General features: G+C 38.1%; 3 protein-coding genes across 3 annotated transcripts; 1 reads left to right on the top strand and 2 right to left on the bottom strand.

Annotated features, from left to right (window-relative positions):
• Window positions 1-2,999: 2,999 nt before the first annotated feature.
• Window positions 3,000-4,091, top strand: LOC133715464 (F-box protein SKIP23-like). Its single transcript, XM_062141977.1, has one exon. It carries the CDS (start codon window positions 3,084-3,086, stop codon window positions 3,981-3,983), a length of 900 nt encoding a protein of 299 aa, XP_061997961.1. The 5' UTR covers window positions 3,000-3,083; the 3' UTR covers window positions 3,984-4,091.
• Window positions 4,092-4,675: 584 nt separating this feature from the next.
• LOC133715398 (uncharacterized) lies at window positions 4,676-12,042 on the bottom strand. Its single transcript, XM_062141885.1, has 23 exons — window positions 11,828-12,042; window positions 9,808-9,938; window positions 9,633-9,717; window positions 9,471-9,524; window positions 9,272-9,363; window positions 9,076-9,179; window positions 8,901-8,973; window positions 8,438-8,816; window positions 8,031-8,357; window positions 7,728-7,931; window positions 7,514-7,609; window positions 7,362-7,419; window positions 7,119-7,243; window positions 6,783-7,029; window positions 6,588-6,694; window positions 6,395-6,513; window positions 6,174-6,297; window positions 6,024-6,082; window positions 5,806-5,902; window positions 5,512-5,701; window positions 5,319-5,420; window positions 5,117-5,235; window positions 4,676-4,994 (listed from the first exon to the last, which is right to left on the bottom strand). The coding sequence occupies exons 1-23, from the start codon at window positions 11,864-11,866 to the stop codon at window positions 4,830-4,832; spliced, it is 3,096 nt and encodes a 1,031-aa protein (XP_061997869.1). The 5' UTR covers window positions 11,867-12,042; the 3' UTR covers window positions 4,676-4,829.
• A 240-nt stretch (window positions 12,043-12,282) lies between these two features.
• Window positions 12,283-18,029, bottom strand: LOC133715395 (DNA (cytosine-5)-methyltransferase 1-like). The gene is made up of 3 exons (XM_062141883.1): window positions 17,689-18,029; window positions 14,226-17,137; window positions 12,283-14,128 (listed from the first exon to the last, which is right to left on the bottom strand). The coding sequence occupies exons 1-3, from the start codon at window positions 17,780-17,782 to the stop codon at window positions 12,431-12,433; spliced, it is 4,704 nt and encodes a 1,567-aa protein (XP_061997867.1). The 5' UTR covers window positions 17,783-18,029; the 3' UTR covers window positions 12,283-12,430.
• Window positions 18,030-19,770: the final 1,741 nt, after the last annotated feature.

Genomic DNA, 19,770 nt, shown 5'->3' with positions numbered 1-19,770 from the left:
CAATCAACCTAAATGATTATGCTGCAGGTCAATTCACACTCAAGACAAGGATTTCAATAAAAGAAATGGGTCGATTCTCAAAGAAGTCTCGTCACAATCAAGATATTCCCGACGATGCTCGATAGACTCAATAGACAACGATTCCAATAAAAAAATGGGTCGATTCTTCTAGATCTATAAAAAAACGGCGTCAATTCGCCACTCAATTGTCAAATTAGGATACAGTAGCTTACTTGCGATAGATTGTGGGGTTTGGATAAACAGATCCACCCCGTCATCGATGATTTCATTCATCGGAAGAGGAATCCCCTGAACCTTCATGGACAGGAACCAAAGGTCCAAAGGATTCTAGAATCCGATGGTCGAAAGGGGTACCAGGAGGGTGGGAAAGCCAGTTGATCAGCTGCAGCCATGGAAGAGTTCGGACAAGGTTTCAGTAGGAGATGAGGGAAATGTGTATTTGTTGGATTTGTTGGCTTATATATTAAGCCTCTTATTTTCTTAAATTGTGAATGTTTTATTTTATTTTTTATTTTTTTAACTAATCTAAAACCCTAGTTACTAACATGATAATTTTTTTAACTTTAATTTCCGCACGCACCTTCTAAGTGACTTTCAAAAACCGCGTATTATTATTATTATTATTATCTTCAGTGACCTTGTCATTGTCATGATTTTGCACTTCTTACTAAAGCAAGAATAATAAGCGCGAGATAGTGAACCCAAACAAGTGGAGACTCCATTTCAAGCTCAATGCCCTAATATTGAGCCTAAAAAGAATGCCTGAAAGATGTGGTGAGCGCAAAACACCGTATAGCCTAAACCGTACTCGTGCCGCGATAAACTTGTGAAAGCCCGGCGCACACTCATATTGTCTCCTTGTGACTACATGCCTACTCAACCAAACGCTAACTGCTACCTACATTATTTTTAATTCACATTTTCACACTATGCCAAAGTGTTCTGCATACCTAAGCACATGTGAGGCTAAAATGGGACTTTACGTGTGAGTTTTTCACATTTTGTTCATTTTTCCTACCGATTATTTCATGCATTGAGGGTCAATAAATTACTATATAAAAAAAATGCTTTACTTAGGGCCAGTAAAGTTTATATTGGGGCAGTTAAATTTATTGAGGATAAGAAAAGTGAATAGTGTTTATCATGTGTTAATGAATCTTTTTGGGGGGTTAACAGTTAAGACGGAAAATAAATATCCATCATGTCCATTTAAATGATCTGATGATGACGAACAAAAAAAAAAAAAAATTAACATGTGATTGGGAATAAAATCTACTGTTTTATCATTTTGGTCCTTCTGACTCAAGTTGTTAACCTGTGCAAATGAAAATTGTCACGCCGCCAAATTCAAGGCCAATACTGTACTGAAATATGGCTCGTGAATTTGTGACGTGAGTCAAAAAAAATAAATCTTCAAAAGGTGAAAGAAATCAAAATTACGTCTGAATAGTACTTTTATTAGAAAACTAAATCATTAATATATTTACAAAACCAAAGTTAAGCAAAATTCAAATCAGTACACGTATTTGCTAGAAATAGTAGTAGAAAAATATTCTTTTATTTAGTAGGTTCATCCCATTTCCCCAAGCATCTACTCGTTACCTGAAAACAAGAAAGTGTAGCATCATGAGCAACACAAACCCAATAAGTACATAACTTACATTCTTATATTAATGTGTCTTATAAGAAATCAAATTTGAACAACCAAGTAAAAATGTACTGGAACCATTTATAGTTTATACCAATTCTTAAATATGTATATGTATACACACAACACACACATATATTCATCTCCGTAAATGTTTATGAGACTAGTAATAAATTGCATAGTCACATCTCTTTATCGAATCGACAAATATTACAGCATTAGTAGGTGAAATAACCTCAAAACAATTAATGTATGCTCAATTCTCTTTTCACTTAACACCCTAAGATATTAATAAGGGGAAATGATCATTTACCCAATTTCAGCTTGAAAATTGCCCACTTGCTCCACTAACAGTTTTTAACCCCATTTACCCAAAACACTCTAAATGGATTATTTCCCTAATACCCAATTAATTCTTTTTTAATTCTTTTTATTTATTTTTGGGACTTTTTTGCCCTCTCCTTCTTTCTCACTTAGAGAGAAGTCATCATCCACTACAATAACAAATTGGCAATTAAATCAGAAAATCCAGAGAAAGATATTCAGAAGGATTTTCTTGTTTCCACAGTCAAAATATGCGCTTCACTGTTTCAGGCAGTTTATTAGCAGATTGGATCTCCTTGTGATGTTTTAGGATTTATTTACTCTTTTCGTTTGTAAGACTATAAAAAATGTTATTTTATCTAGATCTTGGGTGCACTAAACACAAGTTATAATTTATCTTTTTCGGTTAAATAATTCAATAATGGCTCAATAACCAATTTTCTATCCTACTTTTTCACAGCTTACCAATTTGACACGACATTTTATTTAAGTCAATTTGATATTCAAGGTTTTCAAAACTAGCCAAATTACTACTCTTTCGTCAAATTTGTTTTGATTTGTCCATTCCTCCATTCAATTATTTTGAAAAGGCTACCAAATTGCTAATTTTACAAATTTAAGAAAGCAAATTGATTAATTTTGAAAGCCTAGATTAGCACATTTGACGAAATGGTAGCAAATTTGCAAAAATAAAACCTAGCCTAGTAAATTAACACTAGGGAGAAACCTACAATAGCAAATTGGCAATTTTCATCAGAAAATCTAGAGAAATATATTCAGAAAAGGATTTTCTTGCTTCTCTAAATTCATATATCCATCAATCTTCACCAAGGTGAAGAACCAGCGATGGCGGATAGAGATCTCCCAGACGAGCTGATAGAGATGATCAGAAAGCACCTTGACCTTGGAACCAACATCTATGTTACTCAGTTCCGTGCCGTCTGTCAATATTGGCGATCTTCTATCCCTTCTCTCAATCCACGCGAGCCACCACCTCAAGACCCTCTATTACCCTCTAGATTTTACATAAGGTCTGGATCTTTTACCACCATCAAGCGTAGCGTAGTCTATCATATTGCACCTCCTACTCATGACAATGATGCTAATGAAAGGAAACGGCCGGGGCTGGTTGATTCGATTGGATGCAGAACAAAAGTTACGTCCTCCATTATCGTGGAGTAATGGAGGTTTGGAGAAGCCGAGGGTAATAAACACAGTAGACTTTGGCGTACTTGAAGTGGCAAAACCTTATCTCTTGGCAAGTAATTACGACAAGAATTACCACAAGCTGGCTCTTTCCTTAAATCTCGACGTCTTCCCTGCAGTCATGCTGGTTAGGGATGGAGTTTTATACCTCGGAAAGTGGTCTGGTGGTGGTGTTGACGTTAAAGAATATTCCGTCCAACTCTCCCCGTCGAATCCTGATGATGATGATGATCCCTCATGCAGCAAAACAATTAAAGCTAATGATTATGATGATGTTATTTTTTATCATGGAAAGTTTTGTTCAGTCTCTCAGTCTGGGAAAGTTGCAGCGATGGATTCTTCCTTTAAGTGGAAAGTGATTGCGTTTCCAGTATCTACTTCAATGTGGTGGAAGAAGGAGAAGAAGAAGAACTTGGTCGAATCTCTCGGGGAGCTGCTTTTAGTCGAAAGACATGGTTCTACTTTTGTTGCAAAACATTGTTCTGTGGAAGATATGCTCAAGACTGAAGTCAAGTTCAAGGTTTACAAGTTGGATGGAGTTCGGAAGCAATGGGTTGAGATGAAGGGTTCGGATTTGGATGATCGAATATTGTTTGTGGGGGAAGACTGCTGCTTTTCAGTCTCTGCTCGAGACTTCCCGGGATGCCAAGGGAATTGCATATATTTTTCTTATGAAGTTTGGGGTAAGAATGTCATCTCTAGTAGAATTGGAGTGTTCAACTTGGATGTTGGGAGGGCGTCGCCACTAGAAGCCAGTGCTAACATCTTTCTGCCACCCCCATAAGATCTAGTAACTGAATGATGATCAGACACTGCTACTTTTGAGCTTGCAATTCAAAATCTTAAAAGTTGATATATATGTAGTTTGGTACTAATGTCTTCCTATATATTATAGTTCATTGCTGTTTAATTTGTTAGCCGTCATATATTCGAAGTACGTCTTTAATTTCTTACTGGCGTAAGTGTGGGAAGGTTATTCAGGGTTGTTGTTTTGGCACTAACTAGCATATTTTGAAGACGAATGTACAATTCAATCAGTACATGATTAATTCTAAAATGGATCGTAGTGTACTGAAAAAGTGAAAAGTAGGACTGATTCTTGGGTGCAAATCTCTGCATGCTTGTGTTTAAAAGAGGATGAGTACTAGGACAAATCCATGGTTGGTCACCCATGCTGAACCAAAATTCTCTTGACCATAAGCTGATGATTCGTAAAGCATGGTTTTTAGAATATGTTCCAATTGATCGAAGAATTTTTATTTTTTTTACTTTGAAAAATTATAAGAAAGATTTACATTGTGATTTTTAAGTTCCTTCAGTTTGAAATTTTTTTTAAAAAATTGTTAATTGAAGGTGAAAATTTTTTGGCGAGAAGAACAGTGTGTGTATAACCCATTTAAACCATTTTGATGTAATCGTTTTTCTTTTCAGTTAGAAACGAAGAAGAAAAAAATCACTTTTGTGAGCAAGCTATAATGAGGAACTGATATCAGCTCTATTACTGTTGTTTTTCTAATTTACATTCAAACCAGAAAAGAAAATGTAAGAACTTAGTGTCTTCACCAGAAACAAATGAAATGAATAAGAGTACGTAATATAATTTGAAATCGAAACGCTCCTTGTATGGTGATTATGAGGCTCGTCTATCCTGTTCAGTTCGTAACACTTGTTTTGCCAAGGATGAAAATGATCTAGCTGTGTCTTGCATCTCTGTAGTTCTCAAGTTTATCCCCTGCAACTTTCTTGTATTCTCCTGAAGCTTACTTTCTGCTATTTTAGCAGCATTTGTTGTCTCCTGCAGCCAAAAGCAAATGATGCAGTTTTAATAATAAAAGCATTCGAATATTATTCCTATTGGCTAATAACTAGTAAAAAATGTGCAATTAGTAAAGATATGTGTATATATATTGTTCTTACAGCAGACGAAAATCCGTATCTTCTCTTAATTTCATCAACAGAGCCAACCTTCTCATCCGGTTGCTCTTCCTTCGGGGGATTTTTCTCATTCTTAGACTTCATTTGTTTCAGTACTTTACCTGCAGATTGGAAAAAAGTTTAACTAAGAAACTTTGAAGATACTGATGATGACTTCATATTGATCTACGTGGTTTTAACTGACCTTTAAAGGCCATAAACTTGCTTGCCAGTTTTTCCTTATTAAGAGCTGCCAACATATTCTGCTCTTTCGGTTTTTCTCCAGGAATGTCAATCTCGATATCATCTTCAAAAAAAAAAAAATTAGTTCTATGTAAACATGGATTATCTCACAACTCCATTCATATTGAAATGACACACTTTTATGTTTAGAATACCTATATCTAACTGATCATCATCTTCACCCATGGCCTGGTTGTCTGTGTTCTCAGCATCAAATTGGAAATTAGCAGTCGAAAAGATTTTTGAAAGTTCTTCAATACTTTCTTTAGTATCTTCATTTTCCATCTCAGGGACATTCTTCCCTTTACTTCCCACAATATCTTTAAGAACAGAACTAAACATACCCTGCCAAGAAAATAAATTTAAATACTTGTGCAATTTTTCATTCTACAACAAATAGGTTGTGTAGACAGATGAAATCATGTGATCATCATTACCATACATAATACCTTTTTCTTTTCCTTTTGAATGATGCGTCCTGATGTAAGCTCTTCTTGTGAAACCATCAGATCTTTCTGGTACGTCAAGTTGAAAGAGTCTAAAAGCCTTGAATGAGGAAAGACACTGAAAAGTAAGAAAACTATGGCCTAGAAGAGCTTTCCTTTACAAATTACAATAGGAATTAGTCACTAAAAATCATTATAGAAACTTTCAAATATACATTTACCTAAAGCTTTGCTTCTGGAGTGAGAGAGAGAAGAGAAAGATTTCCTGATCACTGTTCACCTGTGCAAGGATGAGAAAATCATATGATTAAGATTTTTCTAAACCACCCCTCAAGCAACTGTTATGAAAAGGTTGGAATCTAATACTATACCATAACAAGTTCTCCTTCGGATGAAGAGCATATCGAATTGCCAGCATGTGAATTTAGTTTTGATGTGGAGTATGTGAAGCCCCTTATTGAAGTCTCCTTTATCAAAGATAAGTCATGCAAGGACCTAACATTTCATAGACAGGTTTTTAGGATATGTAATTTACTTGTGAATATATTCAAATAAAGAAAAAGAAAAAAAAAAGACTATGACATGTCACCACCTTATCTCAATTTTTCCAGTTGTAAAAACGAGTATAAGGCCAACATGAGAGGTGTAGAATGTCGATGCCCAGCAACAAGATGATTGAAATTTCTTCTTGTATATTACCTTCTTAACTCCCTGAGTTGAAAGAAAGAAATATAAGAGGACATAATCAGATTTGTAGTGCCTACATAAGATGAAGTACTAATTACCTGCATGACATGTGTAAAGGAATATATGTATGCTGCTTTTTCGGAACATAGCAATAGCAAAGACTGCTTTTGCATGGCATCCTCAACACTACTCCCTTTGCTGGAGTCTAGACCATTAATACATTTAAAAGAAAATTTCTGTGAGATTGTTTAATGTTGTCAAAATGACAAGATTCCATCCTGAGAAAAACTTACCCAAGATCTGCATAAAAAGTGCTCTAGTGGGTTTCTTGGGATGAACCAGACTAGTGCTCAATGTGTTTCCATTATCACTATCAAGAGCCAAAACAGATGAGTCCTCTGTTGCAACAGCTAAGACATTCTTGTCGAAACCATGAAAACTGCAGGTTTCAAACTGCAGAGAGATGATGCCGGTAGAAATTTCACTTGCAATGTGGCTTTTATATAATAGAGTGGGCCCTTCTATATCAATAACTGAAACCTGTGAGGAGAAGATATTCACAATCAATTAAGGGGAATAGGAGAAGACTGGTTGAGAAAGGAAATGATCACATTAGATACTAAGCTTACATGTCCTTGACTAGATCCCACAGCAAGATGTCTTGAGCTGTGATTTATATTCAGAGAAAGTACAGAACCATCAACCTTCATTAGTCTAATGCTTTGAACAATATCGTTTCCTTTCTTTGTACTTCCTGCGAAGAAGTATGTAAAAATCTTAAGACCATTTGTAATGTACTTCACTGAAGTAATAATGCAAGAAAATTTCAAGTTTTAAGGCAATGGCCTAGCAGTTGAACCAGTTTATTATACCTTGAAAGAAACTGCTGAAATTCGCATACGGTTCAGGTTTAAATCTAAAGATCCGAACCTGTAGTTCATAAATATATTAGAAACACCACACACTATCCTGAATGCAATACAATGATAATAATTCAACAAATCGAACAGAGCTGGCACTTCACCGTTCCACTTTGATCTCCAGAAACAAGAAGTCGAGAGTTTCCATCAAAAAACAAAGCTGTGAGTGCTATACCACTTAAAGAGAGATCTTCTTCACTCTGCATTTTGTTTTGAAGGGGAGGAGAATATAAGAATAGTCTTACTTAGTTGCGGCATTGACAAAGGTTACTGGCAGTTCAAAAACAACAAACGTTTCATAAATTGCAAGCATATTACCTGCTGCTTCAATGATAAAATGGGTACTAAAAGTGGCGATGACAAATCCCAAAAATTTATGCCTCCGTCACCATGTCCAGTTATGTAAAGATTTTTAACTTTCGAAAAGCCACCAAAACGGGCTGCATTTAAGTGACTTCCATCCTTTGGTTTTGTCTCGAAAGAAAGGAGAGATGGAATGCTTTTGGCCAGGAGAAGGTATTCCTATATAAAATCATAGAAATCAAATTATCACATTAACTTAAAATACTAGTAATGAACTGTAAGAAAGAATGTAATTTGGTATATAATTATATATATTACCTCGTCTGTAGAAGTTGACATGTTGGTATCATCTGTGATAAATTTTGATACAGTAATGCTTGAATCAACAAATGGAATCTTCACCATGACTTCCTTCGGCAACGAGGCTGGTGACTTAGATTGGCTCTGTAGAAGATACTTTTCAATTGAGCAATCATCATAGGCATAAAGATGTCCTGAATTACCAAGCACAAGAAAGCACTCTTGTTTATGTTTGCTTTGCTCGCTAAAGGTTGAAGAAATAATCTCCATGTCGATGCAAGGCTCAGGCAACTGAAGTCCTAATCTAATAGTGCGGACTTCAGTATGCTCATTCAACAGGATTACCTGCCTCATCAAAATCAAAATTTCAAAGTTCCGTTCAGTTATAACAGTGACACATTTCGGTAGTGATAATGTTAAAGTACCTGCAACAAGTTCGATGACACAATGTCAGATGCGCCCATAACATATATTCGACTTGCCTTCCCTTCTGCATAAATCCATCTCAATGATGCTATAGGAATTTTGTCCAACTTGTATCCAAGATTGAGTTTACATATTGGACTACTTTGCGTGCTACATTCCGATGGATTTGGGTTCGAAGGAATGCTCCAGATGAAAATCTCTCCGTTGTTGTACCCAACAACAACTTTACTCCCAAAAGGACATGCCCAGCATACAGAAGTGACTTTCTTTGTTTCATGCTGAAGTGATTGCAATGCATTTACACCAGCTGTGAATATGGATTTACTTTCTCTAATGTCCCATAACGCTATGAGACCATCTCTAAATATTACAAGAACCCTGGATTGCAACATGAGAACTAAGTAAAACCAAAATCTTGTAATGCCAATCATGAAATAGGCCAACAAGGTTTAAAGATACTACCTCCTACTTTCAGCTGTTGGCTGAGGCATTATGTGCATCACTGCAGTGTCGCCTGCAACTTCAGTCGAATTCCCTGATGAGAGCATTGATCAAGTAAGAACTGTCAACGAAAAGGATAAGAAGAGGACAGTATCTATGTAATCATAGAGTAAAATTGTATAGGAAGGCATCTGACCATGAGAAGCTGAATAAGGTATACTGTATTTCATTTGTAATATATGACATGATTCTTGCTCAAGCTTCAGAACTGAAACATTCCCAACAGAATCTCCAACATACCTGCCAAAATAGTTGTCTACCACATATAGTTACTTGCAGTAATGAACTCATTTCTCTATTTAATCTGCAGTTTGAAACTTACACACACTTACATGTAGAGACTCTGTTGCATGACCGTGAAGGAGGTAATATCTTCATGAAAAGCATGTACATGAGCCAATAGGTTCTGTTCCAAGTCCCAAACCTAAGTACAGACATAGCCAGGCAGTAAATTACTAAATTTCGACCATTCACTTGTCAAACATAAAAATAAAAATAAATAAGAATGTGAAACATAGTAGAGCAACTTACCTCAATGTGGTTCTTGGAATTTACATTTAGAAGTATACCTTGATTCTCCACAAACTGTAGATATCAAGAAGAAATATCTTTCATTAGGTCGACAGTATAACCACAGAAAAGGGGTGGGAATTGAAGAAAGCAACGTATAAACGATATAATATCATACAAAACCTGTAAGAACTTGCTTGGTACTGCATTGATAGACTCAAGTAGCACTTGAGTATTATCTTTACCAAATAACTTAATCCGGCCATCCCTGAGAATGATAAAAGGAGCATCATATATATTATGCTAGTCGACGAACACTACCATTAGTTCAATTTGAATATGCAAGAAATGGACTCACTTAGTGGAAACTGCAAGTATTTTTTGGATGGAGTCATAAGCCAAAGTGTTAGATCCTGAAGGTACTCCATTGTGGAATACTACACGCGGGTCTATATCACTACCTTTTAGACCATCAGAACTTCCTCCAGGCTACAATTGGATAAACAAACAATGTCTGTAACATTCTAAACCTAGCTGCATTTATAATAAAATTAAAATTCAGAATATTACATGCCTGGAAAAAAAAAAAAGAAAAAAAAATCCTGATTACCGGTTCCTTTTTTTTTTTTTTTTTTTTTTTTTTTTTTTTAAGGAATATTTTTCTGGTTTTTTTCAGTATCTAGCTGAGTCCTCTAAAAAAGACACAGCAAGTTAGCCAGAAGAAGCATATATGCTGTTGACTTTTACCAATTGGTTGACCTAGGGACAGGTGTAACAATGTTAGGCAACAACTCCTTAGTGGGCCCTGGACAAAGAAAAGCAAGACGCGTGGGCTCATGTTTAAATTTTGAAATGGGCCGGGCCCGCCAAATCTCATTGTAGATAAGTAACATGAATCCACCGGCCATCACATGGAAATTTTCTGACCGATATTTATTATTTTCTTTCCTATGACTATGAGCGTTGACTATAAATCCCCATCAATATCACTGAACAAATTTTAAACACAATAAGTTTAGCTACTAAGAAAAATGGGTCCCAACACATTAAGTTTATCTTGTTTTTCATTTTTCGTTTTGTTTTCTTGTCAATTTATTAACCCCTTTGGCTTTATGTATTGGTTTTTCTTTTTCTTTTTCTTTTTTCAACTTATCAAGCCTCACTAATCACAAACTGCCCCTTTTTTTTTCGTTAATGCTTGTACGTGGCAGCTATTTGCATGGGAATGATGTGTTAAAAACACCTTTAAAAATTCTTCTCAAAAAAAAAAAAACAGCTTTAAAAAATGTTTAAAGGGGCTTAGCTTAATCAAAGGTGAGACTTGACACCTACGTTTGAATTGAAAGCATTTTAAACAAATCAAAATGTGAGGTTTGCTAGGTCCCTTAAGCTTGTACGATGAACAGGTCAAAAGAAAAGAGAATGATATCAAAGACGAGTAAACCCTATGGACTAAAAGACTTTCTATTATCATAAAATCAAAATCTGAAGATGTCATACTATAACCGTTTTTTCATCAATCTTGACTCCCGATTCAATATTTAGATCATACAGAGATGTTCCCCTGGTCAGCAGCTAACCAGGGATTTTATGGTCAATCACCGTCCGATTGAAATCAGACGGTTGACAACTCTCTAACTTTTTAAAAGATGAAAGCTGTCAACCGTCCGATTTCAATCGGACGGTGATTGACCATGAAATCCCTGGTCAGCAGCTGACCAGGGGAACATGACTCTTAGATCATATTCAATTAAATGTATTGGGTAAACGAATTTTTCTACTGTACAATACAAAATTAGTAACATTCTCATCTACCAAATACAATATAGGATTATTTGCTGTCCTTTTCTGGAAAATGCAAACGCATACACCAAATCCAGTCGCACAATTGCGTGTTCATAATGCAAACTACTATTTAATTTGGTCCCATTCCTGAAAATATCGAATCTGGCAACTTTAATTAGATTGTTTTATTATTCCAAACCACTCGGTCTAATCATACAAACCACTACACCACCCACTGATCTTATAAAGCTAGCAAATACAGTAGACAACATAGGGGTACCACTACAGATGTACTGTGTATGATACCTTTGCCAAAGCTCCGATTTTGGTAAAGTCTTCTATGAATTAGAATCAAAATGATTGAAAAAAAATTAGGAATAACGTGCATCCCTGACATGCTATTATCTTAATCACCAATTTAATTCAGCATTATTACCTTTTTTTCCGACAAAAATTGTCGAAGAATTTGATCAAATCAAAGTAAAAATAGTCGGAAAAATAACCCCATTGATCTTCTCGATCTTTCACAGATGGATTGTGCAGTTTTTTTGCAGAAACAGAGAGCAGAACAGAGAAGGTGATGAGTGACTTACCTTCTTGGAAGCCTTCTCCACAAGCTTTCTCACAAACATGGTCGATGGGAGCGAACTCGGACTCAGAATCGGAGACTCGAAATCAAATCCAAGAAGAAGAAGAGGCCAAGATTTGTGCTTTGAGATACCCGACGAGGCAAAGAGAGCAAGAGAGAGAGAGAGAGAGAGAGAGAGAGAGAGAGTGAGAGAAAATGTGAAAGAAAGCCGTTGATTTCCGTTTTTGTGTTGAAGCAATGAGACAAGTTTAGTAGTTTTAAACTGACCCTCACGGTCCGGATCCCGGGACGCGGGGACACGTGGAGCGTGATTAGGCGAGTCCCATAACATTGCTCAGAAGGAAAATATTTGACCCACATGTTGACTTTGCTTTCACTCAAATGACGAAATTGACCCCTCGACACGTGGCATGAGATGACGTCATAGTAAAAATAGAAGAAAAAGAAAATGATAGTGTATGAGAATGTAATACTTCTGTGTATAATAATATGAATGTTGAAATGAAGTCTACAGGAAGTACACGAAGAAAAGTAAAAGCACAACAAAGAGAATGGGGATTTGCTTTAAGAGCAGCTAAATGAAGCAAGCAGTATGAAACCTCTGCAGCTACTCTTGTGAAGAAGAGCTCTTGCTGTCGACTGCTTCCTTGAGTTTTCGGCCGAGAGCATAAGCCAGAGTTGGAGGGACAGCGTTTCCAATCTGCCTGTGCTTGTGGAGAGTGTTGCCATAAAACTGGTAGCTATCGGGAAAGCCTTGAGAACGAGCGCATTCTCTAACTGTTATAATCCTGTCCTGGTCGGGATGGAAGCACATTCCCACCTTGCCCATTGGCTGAGGATCAGTGACGGAGGTTGGGAAGTTGCCTTCCCAGTCCAACCTTCCGAACAGGCCCTTCCACTGGTTGTGGCGTTTGGCGGTGTTGGGCAGGCACCATGGTATCAAGTCGACTACTTGACCAGTAGAGAGCGTCACTTTTTCCTCTGGAAGGTCCTTCCAGTCTGCACCAGGCCTCTTGGGAATCCTCTTGCACCGAATGAGGTTCAGCTCGTTCATTTCTTTTGAAATGTGATCAGTCAAAACAGCCATGTTCCCTCTGATTTTCTTCTGGAACCATGAGACAGGGTCACTTTCATACTCCAGATTGACCTTGGATGCTCCATTGCCTACAGCTGGGAGATCGCCGATTGTGTCTCTTACCGTTATGGGTCGGAAAGGGGCTCCGCTTGCAGTACTCCGAACAGCAGCATAATATGAATTACTGGATAAATTGATCTTCAACTCTGGCACACCAAAAACATGCATTGGCTCTGGCCATTCGGGAAGAATCTCATCTGGTGCAGCTGCCCAAATAAATGCTCGCTTTCGGGACTGGGAAACCCCGTAAGCTCCAGCTTCCAGAATACCAAACCTCACCTGATAACCCATCTCAAGAAGCGAAGCCAGAGTCAGACGGAATGTCTGTCCTTTATTAAAAGACACAAAGTTCCTCACATTCTCCAGGAGGAAGTATTTTGGCCGAAAGTAATCAGCAAAGGATAAGAAAGCCAATATCATTTCACACTGGACTTTACTCCACGTGCTGGTATTGAATCTATTCATACCAGAAAAACCCTGGCATGGAGGGCCTCCATTAATAAAGTCTACTTGCCCTGGCAAGGGCAGATCATTTTTCACCTTATCGTCTAGTGATGCAGCTAAATCATTGGCATCACTGGTTGAGATGCAATCATCCACATCTCCACATTTGTCCATGACAGCCTTCAAGATGACATTGCAATTATTGATGAACACCTTGGACTCAGGATGGTTGAGTTGGAAAGCCTGTCCAGCCGGCTCTTCATACTCGATTGCCCACTTGGTTACTGAGACACCAGCCTGATGCAACCCCTCCGATAAGCCACCACATCCAGCAAATATGTCCAAAGTGGCTAAGCGTTTGTGGTCAGAATCATCCCTCTGTTTCTGAACTTCTGGAACATCTTCTCCTTCTTTACACTTGCCCTTTCTCTTTCTAGATTCAGGATCACCACCTACTGTTGAGTACTTTACCCTGATGTTAGCCGGCAACTGCTTAATAGACCCGTTAGAAGGATCATATAGATGCTCACAGAAGAATATATGCTGAAACAATGCAGGAGCATTGCATTCTGGAAGATCACTCCTCTTTCTGACTTCACATTTTCCTTCTATGCTATCAACAGGCAAAATATGTAGTTCTTCACTGTAGTAGACCTCTCTAATATCAGAGCAGTATGCTTTCTCAACCGAAATGTCCTCTGGTCTGAAAAATCTTCGAACTTTAACCTGGGTTAACCATGGACTATATTACATTAAAAAAACTGCATTTAAAGAAAGGAAAACATTGAATAATAACACACTAACTGAGAAAATGGTGTCTAACCTGGGTAGACTTCATTTCAGATTGTTTAGATCCCTTTGCAGTAATTATCCCCAGCACTTGGCACACAACAAAAGGTTTCAACCCCAAATTCCGTCCAGCCTTGAAAAGTTCAGTTTCAATCGTTTGCACAGAAAACTGGTAGGGGCTTATGTAGACATAATCATGAACTGAGTACTCATCTCCACTGTATATAAAACCAGTCTTTGATGAATTCACTTCAAAGACTTCTTTGGCCTTCTCATCTTCATTGACTTTGCAAGAGTGGCAGAAGCCAGAGCCCAGACCAATAGTATGACGAGAAAGACTAAAGAAAGCACCTTGCTCAGGGCAATACAAGCTTCTACAGTAATATTCAGTCGGCAATCCTTTCTTCTTCCTCTCTTCTGCTCTTGCTCTATCAATTCTATTAGCATCAGCATTCTCCTTCCTATATTGATGCCCCCATGGCATTGACTTGACACCCACAACAACTGTCTGTTTCACATCCTTTAATGCCAAGTTTATGCACTCATTTGTCAAGAATAGCTCCCTCTCATTAGCAGTGTTTCCAAGAACAGTATCAGATCCTCGCTGCATCATTCTGCCATGGAACATTTTTTCTCCATCTGATGATTCATACATGTATTCTACAAAATAGATAACAGGAATTTCATCTGAACCATCAACTTCCACCAAAACAGCCCCACCCACAGAAATCTCTTCTCCACGAAGAACAGCATGCTTGTAGAGAGCTTCACCAGAACATGTTTTTCCCAAAGGCTCCTCATCCCACAAAATCTTCTTGCTGCTGGAGCATGGTTTAATTTTTCTTAAAATTGGAGAAGGCCTTTGGGCTTTTTCCATTACTGATGAATTCTCTTCTGCATCATCCTCTTCTATGTCCTCTTGGGCCTCTTCTTCAACTTCTTCCTCTTCTATTTTTTCACAAGTTGCTCCCGGGCTTGAATCTTCAGGAGAGTAATTTGAATAGTAGTCCCCCCAGATCCTGTTAATCAGCTTCGTTGTTGTAGCCTGCATCGTCTTCCTCTTGGATACCACAGGTCCCATCGATGCCCTTGGGTTCAAATTTGATTCACTCTTCTGTAAAATCTTCTTATTTACTACCCATTTAGTATGGTGCCTCTTCTCCATTTTGTCTCGAAGACCATGAACAAATGGACAATTTTTAATCTTCACATCTGGAAATTCTGTAAACAGCTGAAATATTATAGGTCCATGTACAACCACATATCTCTCAACAGATGCTGGATCAGAAGAAATGTAACCACCATCATTCTTAGGTAACTCTGACAATCTTTTAATGACATCTGCAAAAGAGAGCCGTGCTACCCGACTTTCTGCCTTAAGCATTGTGATTATACTTCTCCCAACCCTTGCTGTTTTCAGTATTGGTTCATACCACAAAGCATACTGCTTTGATGGCTTGCCAAGTCTGTACCAGGCCAGTTCTGTTCGAATTGATACTGAAATCATTGAAGCTCCCCATTCTATCACCCATTCCTTTATGGAACTCAAGTAAACTGGCATGCCATAAGCATCCTGTGCTACTGGTGCTATTGAACCACTTGAAGAAGACTGGATACTGTCAGCATCGAGATCAAACCCACAGCTTCCATCATCTTCACTCATAACCCCAGAACCAAAAATTGTAACATCAATATCAGCACAAGCCTTCATTGGAAGAAGCTCCAGTGAAATCAGTCTCGAGTCTGAATTGTATAGACACCAGTTGTGAAGCATGTGTGTGGGAAGATCACCATCCTCACCGTCGACCACTATAAATTCATCTGTCTCTTCAATAGCAGTCTTATAATAGGCAGGTAAAGGATAATCATTAGCAATTTCATCTTCATTAATTTTGATGTAGAATTTCTTGGACGTGGAGGCAGCAACCTGACGTTTTCTTTGTTTCATAGACTTGAAGTATTCTTCTTCTTGAAATAGTCTAGCCAACTTGGCATCTTCATCTTCCTCAGCTTCAACAATGGATGAACCATTCCGTCCATCTCCGATATCTGAAGCAATCTTTAATGTACCACTTGAAGCTGCTGGTTTTGAGGGCACATAATATCCATGCTTTATACACTCCTCTCTGAGGGCAGCGAGAACAGGCAGCTGTGCCAATATTCGATCATTCCTAGTTGATGACTCCTCCAAACCTTCCAATTGATTATAGATAAACACACCTTGAGATAGGATAAATTCTTTGATAGAAGCACTGCCATCATAGAACTTGTTTCCACTCATTGATCGAGCGATGCCAGCAAGTAATTCATCAAGACTGCAGTCAGAGTTGCATTTTGACAGTACTTTGTAGACCTCTATGCAAGCACGCGCCTTCTCACAGAAATTATCATAGTGTTTCTTGTAGCTGCTTGCAGGTTTAACACACCAATAATCAGCAACATCAGTTGTAAGCCATATTATTGGATATCCCTCATCATAACCAGAGATGTCCCATGCTTCTATTCGGCCAAAACCTTCACATTTGATACCCCTGTCCTTGACTTTGCCCTTGTCAGAACTTTCATTAAAAGGCAATAGAGTGCCAGTAATAAACAGATCACCATGTTGCACCATCTCAAGTGGCTGTGCAATACCATCTTCATTATGCAAGATAAACTGAGTCAGTCTTCTGTTTGGCTTGTCATCATCTGGATCCTGTCCACAAGTCAAGCCTACGGCAAGACTTTCATCTGACACAATCTGTTCCTCCTTGCTTGCGATGAAATCAGACTTTTCAGAAAGACGAACAGACCTCTCCTTAAAGTCTTTACATGCAGCAGCACGCTTGGGCATTTTGCGGGACTGGGATTGCTCTTCACCGCTCGGAGGCGAATTTCGCTTCTTACCTCTACCACTGGTAGGCGCTTCCTTTTGGGAAGCTTTTTTACCCTTCTTTTTTGTCATTCCTATCGCATAATCTCAGGAAATTAGGCAAACAATTAACAAAGTAAAGATAACTATGATTCTAATTCAACTCCCACACATAAAGCATCAACGTACTTTCATCCAATTCAACGTATGACTCCTCTAAATAGGTTAATGAAATGGACAGAATTCAAGACAAACCAAGATTTAACCAAACAAATCCATGAGAATTCAGGTAATTCGAAAGAGGACTTTCAAATCCTCATAGAGAAAGGACATCATTAATTTAAAAACGATAACCGTTAATCCATAATCACATATTCATAATCCAATAAAACAGCACTCGAAATACTCAACCCGAAAACCCACTAACCCAAAGCTCATCATAACAAAACAACAATTCCACAGCAAAATAAAAGCATAACCAAAACCTACAGATCCCTAATCACAAACTCATACTAGTCAAAACCCGATCACCATTATCCAAGTTCATAATTCCACAAGTGAAAACAACAACCAAATCCCTAATTCAAGAAATTCACAACACCATATTAGATCGAACACATAATGAGACTGAGGGGATCCGGATTACCTGAGGAAGACGAAGAAGAGGTCGATTTGGGCTCGTTTTTGGGTGCGGTGGTCTTCGAAACAGCGGCGGCTTCTGCGGCCGCGGCGGATCCCATTTCTTTCCAAATCGGCAGCGAAACCCTAGAAATGGGGGTTGGTGGTGTCGGAGTGAGACGATGAGACTGTGGGCTCTTGGACTTTGTCTCTCTATCTCTATTTATTGTGGTTTTCAATGACACGTATAGGCGGGAAATCCTTATTTTCGGACAAGTATTGGCGCCCGTTGCAAAATTTGCTAGGAGGGAATGCCTTTGATTTTCAGTTCAAAGATTTCAAGATTTCATTTTTTGAAATTGTTTCAAAATTTCATTTCTAAGATTTTCCTTTTTCCTTTTCCCTTTTTGTTGTTGTTTGACTGAATTTGTTGGTGGGAGAAGAGAAAAAAAATAATAATAAATAAAGATCACGCCGGTCTTTTCTGCTTAGTGTATTGAGTTTGACGCGATATTTGTATCAATTTTGTTTGTAATGATCATCATAAAGTTTAGTATTTGCAACTTATCAAGAGATGATTGAATTTGTGAGTTTTTTAACCGTCTGCGATGCAAGAGAATATGTCAATAAAAACTCAGAAATAGTCTCTGGTTTTTCAGAGCATCTCCGGCAAGATCTTAAATGAGGAATAACTAATTTTAACGAATTTTTAAAAATTAAAGTAGAGCCAATATGGAAAGCCGAGGATGTGGTTTAGCCAATACACAATGGGCAAATGTCCATACATATGCAAAACATAGATCCAATTTGTATATTATTCTCAACTAATGTGGAAAGTGACAAAAATGAGCTCCACCCAATATAGAAGATGATGAACTTCAATCGCGATATGGAATGTGATAAATGGGGTTTAGTATGTCGTCTATGATACATTTATAAATACGAGTCCATATAAAAAATGTTCAAGTGTTCAAATCGATCATTTAAAGAATTTTCCATAATAATATTATTTAACTCTAGATTGATATTTTACGCACAAGAATTTCTTATAAAGAATTCAAACCGTTAGTTTTTAAATTTTCAAATTCATATCTCAATCATAATACACTCAAACTTTAATCTTGTCAAAAGACGTGCATGTCATTAAAATTACTACTACAAAACACTATAAACCAGCAGGTAAAACTAGCTAGAAACTGATTCGACTTATTCTCAAGATGATCTACGATTGTATGAAGCCAGTCTAGCAAGACTGCAAAAGTCAGGAAGCTAGTTTATCATTGATGTACCAATACGGGTAGACCGTAGACTAACAAATTGGAGACGGTCAATCTGTATTGGGTTGCATACATTGGCCCATTATAACACCTATGTATCATTACTCGGCCCACAACCTGAGGCTCAACAACAACTGAACCTGTAATTACCGGGCCTTGGGTTTGCATGACCCGGCCGGCCGTAATCATAAACAAAGCTGTGACAGAAAACCCGACCCCACTGTCCTTCCACCACCCGTACAACTGGATCTGTGCCGTCTGAGTGGCCCAGTTCCGGCAGCAGAAAGGTACCACACCATAATAATAGCCTTCCCGGACTTTAGTACCCAACACGTGCCCCGAATCCCAATCCGCCAGGTGGGTCTGGTTTGAAAGCTGCCCTAGAACCTTTGGTCCCTCCAAAAAGCTATAATGGAGTTCATCATCACGAACAGATGGAGCTAGCTAGGGTTTAGCTTTGGAGCACATGACAGAGCGTTCTGGGCATCATTGTGAATGGAAGGGTATGGCATTGGGAAACCCGGCTGAGACTGCCCCACTTAATTAGGTTAGCTAAACCATGATCGAATGAGTTGTACGGGATAGGGTTTATGAACTTTTGAGATTTGCTTTTACATGGGTGCAGAAAAATAGGTTATCTTGTTGTTTGATAATTTTGTCATGTGGGTCGTAAACGGTCCAGGGAGAATTCTGCACACTGTCACTGTGTGTTAAAGGAATCAAGGACTGTGTTTTTCTCCCAGAGAGGACATGCGTATAGAACAAGGTCATCAACTCGATCGTGTCTATTTGTAACCCTCAATCTATTACAATTTGAACATCACCCTGATTGA

The sequence above is a fragment of the Rosa rugosa genome, chromosome 1 (genome assembly GCF_958449725.1).
Source record: "Rosa rugosa chromosome 1, drRosRugo1.1, whole genome shotgun sequence".
Classification (NCBI taxonomy): Eukaryota; Viridiplantae; Streptophyta; class Magnoliopsida; order Rosales; family Rosaceae; genus Rosa; species Rosa rugosa.
This window is presented reverse-complemented; position numbering and strand designations above follow the sequence as displayed.

Excerpts from the sequence above, each read along its gene's own strand:
- LOC133715464 (XM_062141977.1), top strand. The coding sequence starts at position 3,084 with ATGACAATGATGCTAATGAAAGGAAACGGCCGGGGCTGGTTGATTCGA.
- LOC133715398 (XM_062141885.1), bottom strand. The coding sequence starts at position 11,866 with ATGTTTGTGAGAAAGCTTGTGGAGAAGGCTTCCAAGAAG. Across the intron at positions 6,514-6,587 it reads CCTTTACACATGTCATGCAG|GGAGTTAAGAAGGTAATATA; the intron begins GTAATTAGTACT and ends CTTTCAACTCAG. Across the intron at positions 6,298-6,394 it reads ACTGGAAAAATTGAGATAAG|GTCCTTGCATGACTTATCTT; the intron begins GTGGTGACATGT and ends ATGAAATGTTAG.
- LOC133715395 (XM_062141883.1), bottom strand. The coding sequence starts at position 17,782 with ATGGGATCCGCCGCGGCCGCAGAAGCCGCCGCTGTTTCGAAGACCACC. Across the intron at positions 17,138-17,688 it reads CTCTTCTTCGTCTTCCTCAG|GAATGACAAAAAAGAAGGGT; the intron begins GTAATCCGGATC and ends ATTATGCGATAG. Across the intron at positions 14,129-14,225 it reads CTGAAATGAAGTCTACCCAG|GTTAAAGTTCGAAGATTTTT; the intron begins GTTAGACACCAT and ends TGGTTAACCCAG.